The following is a 12,840-nucleotide window of genomic DNA, read 5'->3' as shown; positions in this document are numbered from 1 at the left end:
AGAACCAACGGAGGTTCTGGTACCAGAATGTTTGTGTCCACAGAACCAACGGAGGTTCTGGTACCAGAATGTTTGTGTCCACAGAACCAACGGAGGTTCTGGTATCAGAATGTTTGTGTCCACAGAACCAACGGAGGTTCTGGTACTGGAATGTTTGTGTCCACAGAACCAACGGCGGTTCTGGTAAGAATGTTTGTGTCCACTGAACCAACGGAGGTTCTGGTAAGAATGTTTGTGTCCACTGAACCAACGGAGGTTCTGGTAGGAATGCTTGTGTCCACAGAACCAACGGAGGTTCTGGTCGGAATGTTTGTGTCCACAGAACCAACGGAGGTTCTGGTACCAGAATGTTTGTGTCCACTGAACCAACGGAGGTTCTGGTCGGAATGTTTGTGTCCACAGAACCAACGGAGGTTCTGGTAGGAATGTTTGTGTCCACAGAACCAACGGAGGTTCTGGTAAGAATGTTTGTGTCCACAGAACCAACGGAGGTTCTGGTACCGGAATGTTTGTGTCCACAGAACCAACGGAGGTTCTGGTACCGGAATGTTTGTGTCCACAGAACCAACGGAGGTTCTGGTAGGGAATGTTTGTGTCCACAGAACCAACGGAGGTTCTGGTACCGGAATGTTTGTGTCCATAGAACCACCGGAGGTTCTGGTAGGAATGTTTGTGTCCATAGAACCAACGGAGGTTCTGGTACCAGAATGTTTGTGTCCACAGAACCAACGGAGGTTCTGGTACCAGAATGGTTGTATCCACACAACCAACAGAGGTTCTGTTCGGAATGTTTGTGTCCACAGAGCCAACGGAGGTTCTGGTAGGGAATGTTTGTGTCCACAGAACCAACGGAGGTTCTGGTACCGGAATGTTTGTGTCCACAGAACCAACGGAGGTTCTGGTACCGGAATGTTTGTGTCCACAGAACCAACGGAGGTTCTGGTAGGAATGTTTGTGTCCACAGAACCAACGGAGGTTCTGGTAGGAATGTTTGTGTCCACAGAACCAACGGAGGTTCTGGTAGGAATGTTTGTGTCCACAGAACCAACGGAGGTTCTGGTACCGGAATGTTTGTGTCCACTGAACCAACGGAGGTTCTGGTACCGGAATGTTTGTGTCCACAGAACCAACGGAGGTTCTGGTAGGAATGTTTGTGTCCACAGAACCAACGGAGGTTCTGGTACCGGAATGTTTGTGTCCACAGAACCAACGGAGGTTCTGGTAGGAATGTTTGTGTCCACTTAACCAACGGAGGTTCTGTTACCAGAATGTTTGTGTCCACTGAACCAACGGAGGTTCTGGTAGGAATGTTTGTGTCCACAGAACCAACGGAGGTTCTGTTACCAGAATGTTTGTGTCCACTGAACCAACGGAGGTTCTGGTAGGAATGTTTGTGTCCACAGAACCAACGGAGGTTTCCGGTCGGAATGTTTGTGTCCACTGAACCAACGGAGGTTCTGGTACCGGAATGTTTGTGTCCACTGAACCAACGGAGGTTCTGGTACCAGAATGTTTGTGTCCACTGAACCAACGGAGGTTCTGGTAGGAATGTTTGTGTCCACAGAACCAACGGAGCTTCTGGTAGGAATGTGTGTGTCCACAGAACCAACGGAGGTTCTGGTACCGGAATGTTTGTGTCCACTGAACCAACGGAGGTTCTGGTAGGAATGTTTGTGTCCACAGAACCAAACGGAGTTCTGTTAGGAATGTGTGTGTCCACAGAACCAACGGAGGTTCTGGTACCAGAATGTTTGTGTCCACTGAACCAACGGAGGTTCTGGTAGGAATGTTTGTGTCCACAGAACCAACGGAGGTTCACGTGTGAGATCATCTCAGAACAACAACTCCATCATAGAGATGCAGCCAACAGGAACCTCCACCGGTTCAGGGGAGCAGAGAGAAGAGACCCGGAGACCATGAGACCAGGAACCATGAAACCATGGTAGACCAGGAGCCCAGGAGCCCAGGAACCATTAGACCATGAGACCAGGAGACCATGAGACCAGGAGACCATGAGACCAGGAACCATGAGACCAGGAACCAGGAGACCATGAGACCAGGAACCATGAGACCAGGGTAGACCAGGAGACCTGGAGACCAGGAGGACAGCGAAGAGAGATCATCAACAGAGAAGCGATGTGTAGATGGTGTTAGAGAGGAGCTCAGGGCTTCATGGACGGTTCTACAGAGCTCAGGGCTTCACGGACGGTTCTACGGAGGAGCTCAGGGCTTCATGGACGGTTCTACGGAGCTCAGCGCTTCACGGACGGTTCTACGGAGGAGCTCAGGGCTTCATGGACGGTTCTACGGAGGAGCTCAGGGCTTCATGGACGGTTCTACGGAGGAGCTCAGGGCTTCATGGACGGTTCTACGGAGGAGCTCAGGGCTTCATGGACGGTTCTACGGAGGAGCTCAGGGCTTCATGGACGGTTCTACGGAGGAGCTCAGGGCTTCATGGACGGTTCTACGGAGGAGCTCAGGGCTTCATGGACGGTTCTACGGAGGAGCTCAGGGCTTCATGGACGGTTCTACGGAGGAGCTCAGGGCTTCATGGACGGTTCTACGGAGCTCAGGGCTTCTTGGACGGTTCTACGGAGGAGCTCAGGGCTTCATGGACGGTTCTACGGAGCTCAGCGCTTCATGGATGGTTCTACGGAGCTCAGGGCTTCTTGGACGGTTCTACGGTAGCATCACTAAGTCAGCGGAGCAACTGAAATAGAAGCTTTTGACAAGTGGGCGACTCGCTCTGCCATCAGAGCCACAGCCACCCAGAAATGTTCAGTCAGGATGACGTGGTATCTCTGAGATAAGATAACAAGATAAATATAATCCTGTCGCTGCAGCATTTTGGATCAACTGCAGGTTTTTTTTAAAGTGCTTTATACTGCATTTTCCTCGTCATAGTCTTTTAGAAAGTTACATTATTAATACAATGGATTGGTTGCTGTGAAGTTATTTATGTTTGACCAGGAAATAAATGTGAATGATGATGTTTGGTTCTCCATCACAGTGATCAATGACGGCTTCGGTCAGCGATGGCTGTTGTGTCATGGAAGGAGATTTTGCTTTTGACTGGACTGGTGGTGGGATGTTACTGGAACAGCCTGTCGTGCGGGTTTGTGTTTGATGACGTCTCGGCAATCCTCGACAACAAGGACCTGCGGCCGTCGACGCCGGTCCGCAACCTGTTTCTCAACGACTTCTGGGGAACGCCGATGGCTGAGGTGAGCCATGCTGTGTGACTCAGTTTGTTGATTCAGGCAGAAATAAAAGCTGAAGTAGTGAGTCTCAGCCTCCGAGTTGGTTCATTTACATTTTCATTTAAAGTCAGATTACCTTGACTGTAAAGATAAATTAAAGAACCACTTCGTGTCCCCTGACAGGAGCGGAGCCATAAATCCTACCGACCGCTGACCGTGCTCACCTTCCGGCTGAACTACCTCTTCAGTGAACTCAGCGCGGCGTCCTACCATCTGCTCAACGTCGTGCTGCACGCTGCCGTCTGCGTGCTTTTCCTGCGAGTGTGCCGGTTGTTCCTGGACAACACGTCCAGCCTGGTGGCGGCGCTGCTGTTCGCTGTGCACCCCATCCACACCGAAGCTGTGAGTGTGTTTGCGTGGAGAACAAACGTAACCTGCAGGTCTGAACACCTTCCAGCTCCACTCAGTCATTACTCCTTTAACGTGATGCGCTTGTTGTTGAAACAATGAGTAACGAAGCAGTTTTTAACGTGAATTTATGGACTTTAAGGTATGAAAAGAAAGGATTCTGCGATGTTAACTGTTCAGTTACTACAAGGGGCAGCATGAAGTCATCACTGAAGAAATGTAGAAACTATTTTGGGAGGTACTGAAGCATATTTCAGGAAATTCAAACGTTTATGCTGAACTAGATGCTGTATAACTTAACATTGACTGAGTGCATCCGTCCACAAATGCGTTGATAGAAAGGTGAGTGTACATTACCAGGGACACGTTGACGTACAGGTGCAACGAGGTATAAAAGAGGCTGTAATATATAATCCGTGTGTACATACTGTACTGTAGCACAGATTAGGAAACATCACCAGCCTTCGCTCTGCTCCAACATGCCCACCTGCTGGGTGGAGGCGGGGCATCAAAGACACACTGGGCTGCAGGTATTTATGTTCTCATGCAGCCTGCATGTGGTTTCTTCATAAGATCTGTGCTGAAGATTTCCTGCTCATCACAGCAGCTTCAGAAGCCAAATTACACTGCTTTGTTATGATTAAAACAAACTAATGTGACTCTGATTAGAAGATGAGTAAATCCTGTGTGATGCTGAAGATGTGATTATGTCTCATCCCTCACATCTCCCTTCTCTCTTCCTGTTACTAACTCGCGTATAGAGAGATTAAGGGAACTACAGTTACTGCAGGTGTCATTTAAACCCCTTCGGTGTGCATCACTAATTATCTACCTCTTACTGTTATCATTGCATCTAAATATTTGAAAAAGACTTTTGTCCTTTATCTATTTCAGATGAGCTGTTATTGGTTAATCAGGGCATCGTGGATGTCGGCAGTACTCCCGGTCTTATTGAACCTGACAGGAAACCAAAACCCTTCTTTTGCTTATTGTTGATCATTTGAACTTGATCTGATTGGCCTGTCTGAAAAGGCTCTTCCCTAATTAGGACTTGTAATTCATCCTATTCACTGCGGCTGAACAGATGACCAGACCGGAGAGGAAAAACAAAGGAAACATTCAGGAGTGCTTGTGTTACACGGCATGCTCTGCTGCACCGCTGCTCCTCACCGTGTCCTCTAATCTATGCAGAGTCTCTCAGACTTCTTGAATGGGAACAATTTGCCTCACAAATGAGCCCTTAGAGTTAGTCCAGCAAATGCCCTTCATGTTATCGCCATCTGGAATCTCTTACTGAACGGATCATTTGTTTTTGAGTTATGCTCCAAGCACTGAAGGTCCCTTCATGATGAGGTGGTACAAAGAGACCCAGTGTGTCTCCATGTCTTTATCAATGTCTTTTTGAATGAAGACTTCAGGGTTGTTGTTTTTTTGTATCTCCCGAGTATTTTTAAATATAAATTAAACTTGGGCGGTGGTGCAGTGGTTAGCATTGTCACCTCACAGCAAAAAGGTTCCGGGTTCGAATCCGGTCCTGGGCCTTTCTGTGCGGAGTTTGCATGTTCTCCCTGTGCTTGCGTGGGTTCTCTCCGGGTTCTCCGGCTTCCTCCCATCATCCAAAAACATGCACCTCCGGTCAGGTTACCTGGCGCCGCGCTAGTGGCAGCCTGCTGCAGCATCTCCCCCCTGAGAGCCCCCCTGTTGTAGTGAAGACATTTCCCCTCGGGGATTAATAGAGTGAAATAAAAAAAATTACTTCTTGTACTCCACAACAATTTGTTAAGGCTCCAAAATGATATAAGGGTGAAAAGCTGCACTGAACACGCACACAGGAAATGGGATTTGTGGTCTGGGAATATTTCCATTTTATTTCATTTTAGTTTCATTTGAATGTACATATTTATTTTCTTATCTCTCTACCATACAGCTGTGATGGATTGAAGTGATATTTGTAGGCGTTTCCTGGAAGCTGCTTGCAGCCACGTCGGCCACCAGCAGTTCTTTTGTATTATCGTCCTCCACCAGTTGACAAATAGGTCAGTCAGACGACGATGCTCCGTTTCATTCCTGATGTTAATCCCTGTTTCTTGGAAGCTGCGAACCCTCTTGTGATGATCTTAAGGGACACACACGAACAATAGCCTCTCTTCTGTAAAGCGCTTTGTGTGACCACATGCGTGAATGTAGGTTAAGTCTATTTCTGAGAACTTGGGCCTTTTGCTTATAACAGGTTGTTTCTTCCACATGAGGGCAGTCATCATTTAGATAAGTGACAGATGTTGGTGTCAGAGAGGCTCGGTGGTGGAGCTGCATCTCTACCAACCCTCCGCTGTGGTGTTTCACCTGAATGATGTGTTTTCACAGCTGGATTCAGGACCAGCTCTCTGCCAGCTGGAGACACGTGCGTCATGTTCACAGAGATATCGTGTTGCTTATCTGGCCATGTGTGCAGACGACCCCATTGTGGGATGTGTGGTGGATGTTAACCTCCCAGAGAGCGGCAGTCCGGTGCCGGTAGGAAGACCTGATACTGACACACCTGAGAGTCTGTGTCTGAACAGCATGGCTTTCATCACAAGTCCTCTGACTGTATTGTCTTTATTTAATCACTGAACACACGGTACGGACCGTTCTGCACTGCAACTCTGCTCGAAACGAACAGTAAGACATGTTGTTTCCACATCATGATGGACGGGTACCTACAGTACTGACTGCCCCCCCGTTCTCCCACCAGGTCACTGGTGTGGTCGGCAGAGCTGAACTTCTGTCTTCTATCTTCCTCCTGGCTGCTTTCCTGGCGTACACAAAGTCAACCGGCGCTGACCACTCCATCGGTGAGTCCAACGATCCTCATCATCTCCAGCGTGGAACACGTTCTGGGTTATCATGTCATCTTTTATTCTCATACGCACTTTTATTCTATAAACTATTGCTATAAAAAAAAACGTTAGTGATTCGTTGAGCCGAATAATCCAAACAGCATTCAGGAGTGAGCAATTAACGACCAATTATTCATTGCACTGACAAATAATGAGGGTTTTTAATCACAACGTCTCGTGTAAATTCAGAAACGTGCTGCTTTAACGTGTTTTTGTTTGCATTTTATCGCCCATCGTTTCAATGCAGATGCACCTGCGTGTGCTGCGTTTGTGGTCGGTGAATATAAGATGACACCCTCAGGTATCATTTCATGCCCCATGTTTTTAAATGTGCAACATAAAGTCACGCCTGCAACAGATTGTACAGACTGTAACCACTGATTCACGCCAAGCTACTCTCATTCAGATTAAGTTCACGGCAATGGCGCACCAATGCAGGATTTTTAAGGTCATAGATAATATACACACAGAGTTAAAGTGTTGATTCACTGAAGACTTCAGAAGTAAAGTAGTAGAAGTAAACATAAAAAAGTGTAAAGAAACAAAAATGTGTGATTCTTCAAAGTAGCTTTTGATGGCAGCTTTTTTATTACCCTGAGGTCAGAGGTCGTCACCCCAAATGTTTGGTCATGCGTAGTAATAAAAAGCCCTTGAATGAGGAGGTGTGTCTGGACTTGTACTGAGTGGGCAGATCACCATGAAAAGCTGTTTGTGTTTTTGTGACATACATTATCTACATCCTGGTATGACCTGCTTTCATTCTACTTCAAGGGCTGATTTTCCAGTGATCGAGTGCAAACATCAGACGAAGTGACACTGGACATGTTAATGAGGGGTGGATCCAAAGAAGGTTTCCACAGAGAAGTTGTATAATTTGTGTTACTAATGTGGTTTCTGTGCTCCGTTTCCAGTTTGGGCGCCCATCGCTCTGACAGTCGTCCTTGTGGCTGCAGCGACTCTGTGTAAGGAGCAGGGAATCACTGTCGTCGGCATCTGCTGCGTCCATGAAGTGTTCGTTGCTCAGGGGGTAAGAAACGATCCTTCTTTGTTTCTGAGGGTCACACGAAACATTTCATACACGGATGAGCCCCAGAACATTATGACCAGCTCTGCAGTGATGTGCTCCAGACTTCTGACTTTCCCCTTCTGGTGTCTGGCACCAAGGCATGAGCAGCAGATCCTCTCCGGTCCGGCAGGCTGCGAGGTGGATCAGAACTGTTCTCGGACGTCCCCGACCACCTTGTCACTGATTCATTTTCCTTGTACCGCTGTCGGCACTCACCACTGCTGACCGTCAGACTTCCCGTTTCAGACACGCTCCGACCCGTCATCTGGCCAAAACATTTTGGTGCTTGGAAAAGACACCCAGCAGAATGACTAAGCAGAACCCACAGTTCACCTACAGTAGAATATATGAGACCTTGTAATAATCATCAATAATAACCAATATCTGCTAAATTGTGAATGGTCAGTGGTTAGTTTGAAGGGGTGCCAGACCAATACTGAATTTTCGGGGTTGAGACTGATATGAAGAAGAAAAAACCTGAGATCAATATATCAAACAAAATGGGATTATCAAACACTTGTGACAAAGATCCAGTAAATAACGGTGGCAGGACGTTTGAGAGTTTAATCATAAACTATATAAAATTACACTTTGAACTGAAACAGTAAATAACTATAAACTAAAAACACACATAAATAGAACAGTTTCTAAATGACTTTTTCTGCATTATGTTCTGTAAATAAAAGTTTTCATTTTGAACAGCACGTAAGGTGATACCGGTATATCCGTGATCGGCCAACTGATCAATCAGCCGGGCTGTAGTTGCTTTACACTGCATCCTGTCGTTCTTCCTTCCTCCCCTCAGTTCACTCTGCCCATGCTGCTGCTCACGCTGCGGCAGGTCCTGCAGGGTAAAGACGGTTTCCCCTACGCTGTCCTGCAAACTCTGCTGAAGCTCATCGTCCTCGTCATCAGCACCCTGCTGCTCGTCATCGTCAGGGTTCAGGTCATCCAGTCGCAGCTCCCTGTCTTCACCAGGTAGGCAGCATCACAACAAGATGCTCCACAAACTCTATTTCACTGTTGACACATTTTGAAGTCATTTAGTGAATCATTCGCACTAAAAGCTGATTTTTCACAGTAATGTTTGACTGCTCTGGGCTGAATGGATTCATTTTCTACACGAACCTCTGTTTTTCCCACGGAGTAAATGTGCCCCGAAATAAAAACAGTTTAAGAGCACACAAAGAAATTTAGAAGCACAGCAAAAAAAAATTCAAATAACACAGAATTCAACTGTTATAACATCCATATTTATACTGTGTGCATGCGTGTGTTTGCGCTCTTTGTGTGCAATTATGGTGTGAAAACGGGCAGTGGAGGAGTTTGGAAGTGGAAAGCCTCAGTATCAACTGGACAAGACATTCGTCTTAAAATACCAACCAAGCTTTTAAAGTGGTTAAACAAAGTTTTGGTTTTTTTTAAATGCTAAAAATACTTTTAAATCACTCACACTGCTTTTTTAAAACACTGAAATGTTAAAACAAACTCTTTCATACAAAATAGAGATACAAAAAGACATTTATAAAATGTGTTAAAAAAGGTTTTTTTAACATTGAAAACAGTGAAACAACTTTTTGAGAGATTGCATTTTAACTGATGTATTAGCTATGGAATGCAGGTTTTTTTGTGTGTCTGCTGTTTTAAATTACAGTAGTAGGCCAAAACATGTATTTGAAATGCTAAAGGGGCTTTTATTTTGAAACAATGGCTTTTCATTTGAAATGGATATCGGAAGCTGCATTCTGGCAAACCAACTTTATCCCTCACTGACAGATATCCGCCTGTATAGGACCATTAGTGATCCAGCTGGAGGCTTTTATTGGGAGAGAGCTCCAGGAAATGCCTTGTTTGCATGTATGTGCTCAAAAGGAAAAGACAATTGCAGAGACTAAGCAGATAAAGTCATGATTTTAATGTTAATGGATTGCAGGTTTACATAAACACACAAATTTCATTATTTCTGATTATATAATGATTTACACTGCTATTTTATTGAAGTAGAAAATATTCCTCCGGCTTCTGACTTGCTGCAGTAGATGGATGTGGCCAACATTTATTTTCTAGATCTTTAAGAGCTCTGCCTGAAAATGAATCAAATGTACATCTGCATCGTAGTTGCTCCTTTTCAGTGCTGCTTTAATTCCTTCATTTGGTATGTTGAAAGCCACCAGTTGTGAGGAGTTTAAAGGTCAAAGCCACAGCAATCTAAAACCAACTGTAGAAACCTCCCGATAAGCCTCTTACACGTCAGTGAATTAGAAAAGACAAAAGCTGCAAGTTTTTTTTTTTGCTGTTGTTGTTTTTATCTTTTTGTTCCTCAGATGATTTATTGTCAGTTATGAGCGTCCTCGTGAGATTTACTGTGCTCCTCCTTAACAAACTGTGATGTTTATTTTACTGGTGGAGGTAAAAGTAAGATGGTCGTCAGAGGAATTTAATGGGAGACTCCGTTGGTGCACAGAATGTTTGGGCAGCTTTTCAGGAGCCTTCCGTGTGCTCACATTCAGCCAAGTGCATCAGAACTAACTGGATTATATTTAATCATTCAGCAGGACAACACAACATACTGAACATACAGCCAAAACAACTGAAGCACTTTTAACGTCAAAGAGGTGGAAGAGCTTGATTTGGGTTGAAAGCACCGGTCGGGACCGGACGGGTCAGGACGGGACGGGTGCCACGTCCAACCGGACAGCGCTACACTAGAACTTGGCCCCATTTGCGTTCTGTGCCGTCTTACCATCTTGCTTTAATAGGCTTTTAAATTCCTCGGCCTCCTAACTGAGGACCAGACTGCAGCCAGAGTGACCCAGACACAAGCCTCACCAGGGAGGACAGAACGTGTCCTCTGATGTCACCTCATTGACTGCAAAGAATTTCACCCAAAATATTAAATATGATGAGATTTCATGATTGGTCCAAATACTTTTAACCCCTAAACTTTGAACAAGAGGGCTATGTTGGTCACACAGTTCTTACTATACTGATATAACCCCACTTAAACTGAAGCTAATTTAATGTAGTATAGATTATTTTATTTCAAATTGAATGAACTGAAGCACAAAGGCTGAAGTTCAACAAATGCTGTCTGAATTATTTCTGCCTGGATTCTAGTTAATAGGTTATAATTCCCAATGAGAGATTCAGTGTTTACATTCAGATGAACTAGTGAGAGGATCCCCGTGCCCATGGCAAAATGTTAATAGTTCAACCGGATTAAGTAATTACTGAGTTTAAACTATTTTGAAATTGCCTGCACAGGATTCAACCTCATGGCATTTGAGCATGAAGATAAAATTCCAGACAATTAGCCTGGTTGGCCCTAATCCTCTCGCCGTAATCCTAAAGCTGTCTCCAGATTGTCTGAGAGTTTGTAGGTCCAAGCCATAACAATGCCACATATTTAGACTATCACCTCCGCAGTTTGGATCAGTTTCCGCAGTTGTGGTTGTGTAGAACAAGTTCGGACTATCTGCCGTACCGGAGCAGCTCAGATTCCAGTCGAGACTCGAGGTGCTCAACTGGAACTGCCGATAAAAATCAGGAGCTGAGAATGTGCTGGTGTCAAAGACGACATGCCGTCACTGTGGCTCCAGGACAAACGGTCTCAATTCACATTTCAGCTCACATGTTTTCATTGTCACGGATCTCCATCTTAATATTATGTCTTATTGCTGAAAATAAATAGCAATTAATTGCATTAATAGATGGTGCCGCGCTAGCGGCAGCCTGTTACAGCAGCTCCCCCCGAGTGTGTTTTGTATTATAGTATTTTTAAGCCTTTCTCCTCTTCGGAGTTGTTGTTTTCTTTTCTTCACGTGTGTTAAGTTAACGGTCAGACAATGGACCGTAATTTTTCCACGTTTCTGGTTGGGGGCATTGTTATTGTTTACTCTCGTGATCAGCTGATCGCGCTGAGTAGACCTCTACTGCTGCTGCCCGGAGCGAGGCCTGAGATCCCCGTTGAACTTCGGAGAAGACGGCGGGGTTACAGCGCTGGAGCTAAACTGAAGGCGAAGAGGAGGAAATACAAACCAGCGGTACCGGAGATCTTAATGGGGAACGTGAGGTCGTTGGCCAACAAGACGGACGAGCTCGGTGCTGGTAAAGACCCAGAGAGAGTACCGGGAGTGCAGCATCATGTGTTTCACCGAGACATGGCTGCACTCACATCTCCCGGACCACAGCGCGGCTGTACCCGGCTTCAGGACCGTTCGGGGGGACGGAGACGTTGTTCGGAGAGGCAAGAAGAAAGGTGGAGGGATTGCAGTCTATGTGAACGAGAGGTGGTGCAATCCCGACCACGTGTGTGAAGGAACGTTTCTGTAGCCCGGACATTGAACTTCTAGCCGTGGGGATGCGCCCTTATTATTTACCGAGGGAGTTCTCGTCCGCCATCGTTATCGCTGTGTACGTTCCTCCATCAGCTGAACGTAGAGGCAGCAGTGGACACCATCTACTCCACTGTGTCCAAACTTCAGACTCAGCATCCCGGTGCATTTTTGTTAGTTACTGGAGACTTTAACCAGTCTGGATAAAGTACTGCCAACTTTGCACCAGTATGTGAACTGCCCCACACGGAACAATAAAACTCTGGACCTACTGTATGCTAATGCCATGGATGCATACAGTACTACTGCCCTTCCCCCCCTTGGTAGATCAGACCACAACCTGGTCCTGCTGACTCCCAGGTATGTTCCTCTGGTGCAGAGGCAGCCTGTAACCACCAGGACTGTGAGGAGGTGGACACAGGAGGCTAAAGACGCCCTGCAGGACTGCTTTGAGTCCACGGACTGGGACGTGCTGTGTGGACCACATGGGGAGGACATCAACAGCAGGACGGACTGTATCACAGAATACATTAAATTCTGTGAACACACCACCGTACCATCACGGACTGGACACTGCTTCCCCAACAATAAGCCGTGGATCACCAGTGACCTGAAAGTTCTTCTTAATAAGAAGAAAGCAGCCTTCAGGTCTGGGGACAGGGAGGAGCTCAGGAGAGTGCAGCGCCACCTGAAGGAGAAGCTTAGGGAGTGCAAGGACTCCTACAGGAGGAAGCTGGAGGCCAAACTCCAACAGAACATCGTAAGGGAGGTGTGGACCGGTATGAAGGAGATTACTGGGTTCAAGGGGAGAGAGAGACAACCAGGGGGAACCTGGAGAGGAACAACCAGGGGGAACCTGGAGAGGTCCAATGAGCTAAACTGTTTCTTCAACAGATTTAGTTCACCACCCTCATCTGTCTCCTCCACACCTTACACCTCCCAAACACCATGAC

General features: G+C 46.2%; 1 protein-coding gene across 4 annotated transcripts in view; it reads left to right on the top strand.

Annotated features, from left to right (window-relative positions):
- Positions 1 to 12,840, top strand: part of tmtc3 (transmembrane O-mannosyltransferase targeting cadherins 3) — a 34,083-nt gene that overhangs the window by 874 nt on the left and 20,369 nt on the right. For all 4 annotated transcript variants that reach the window (XM_069718642.1, XM_069718640.1, XM_069718639.1 and 1 more), the window contains exons 2-6: positions 3,011 to 3,224; positions 3,384 to 3,602; positions 6,343 to 6,442; positions 7,399 to 7,514; positions 8,359 to 8,531. In XM_069718642.1, coding sequence (XP_069574743.1) covers positions 3,036 to 3,224; positions 3,384 to 3,602; positions 6,343 to 6,442; positions 7,399 to 7,514; positions 8,359 to 8,531 — 797 coding nt within the window. In that variant the 5' untranslated portion in view covers positions 3,011 to 3,035. The remainder of the gene's footprint in view (positions 1 to 3,010; positions 3,225 to 3,383; positions 3,603 to 6,342; positions 6,443 to 7,398; positions 7,515 to 8,358; positions 8,532 to 12,840) is intronic.

Source organism: Brachyistius frenatus, unplaced genomic scaffold (genome assembly GCF_029030835.1).
Source record: "Brachyistius frenatus isolate BFR_SWC_R1_liver_20210118 unplaced genomic scaffold, ASM2903083v1 Contig_195, whole genome shotgun sequence".
NCBI lineage: Eukaryota > Metazoa > Chordata > Actinopteri > Embiotocidae > Brachyistius > Brachyistius frenatus.
This window is presented reverse-complemented; position numbering and strand designations above follow the sequence as displayed.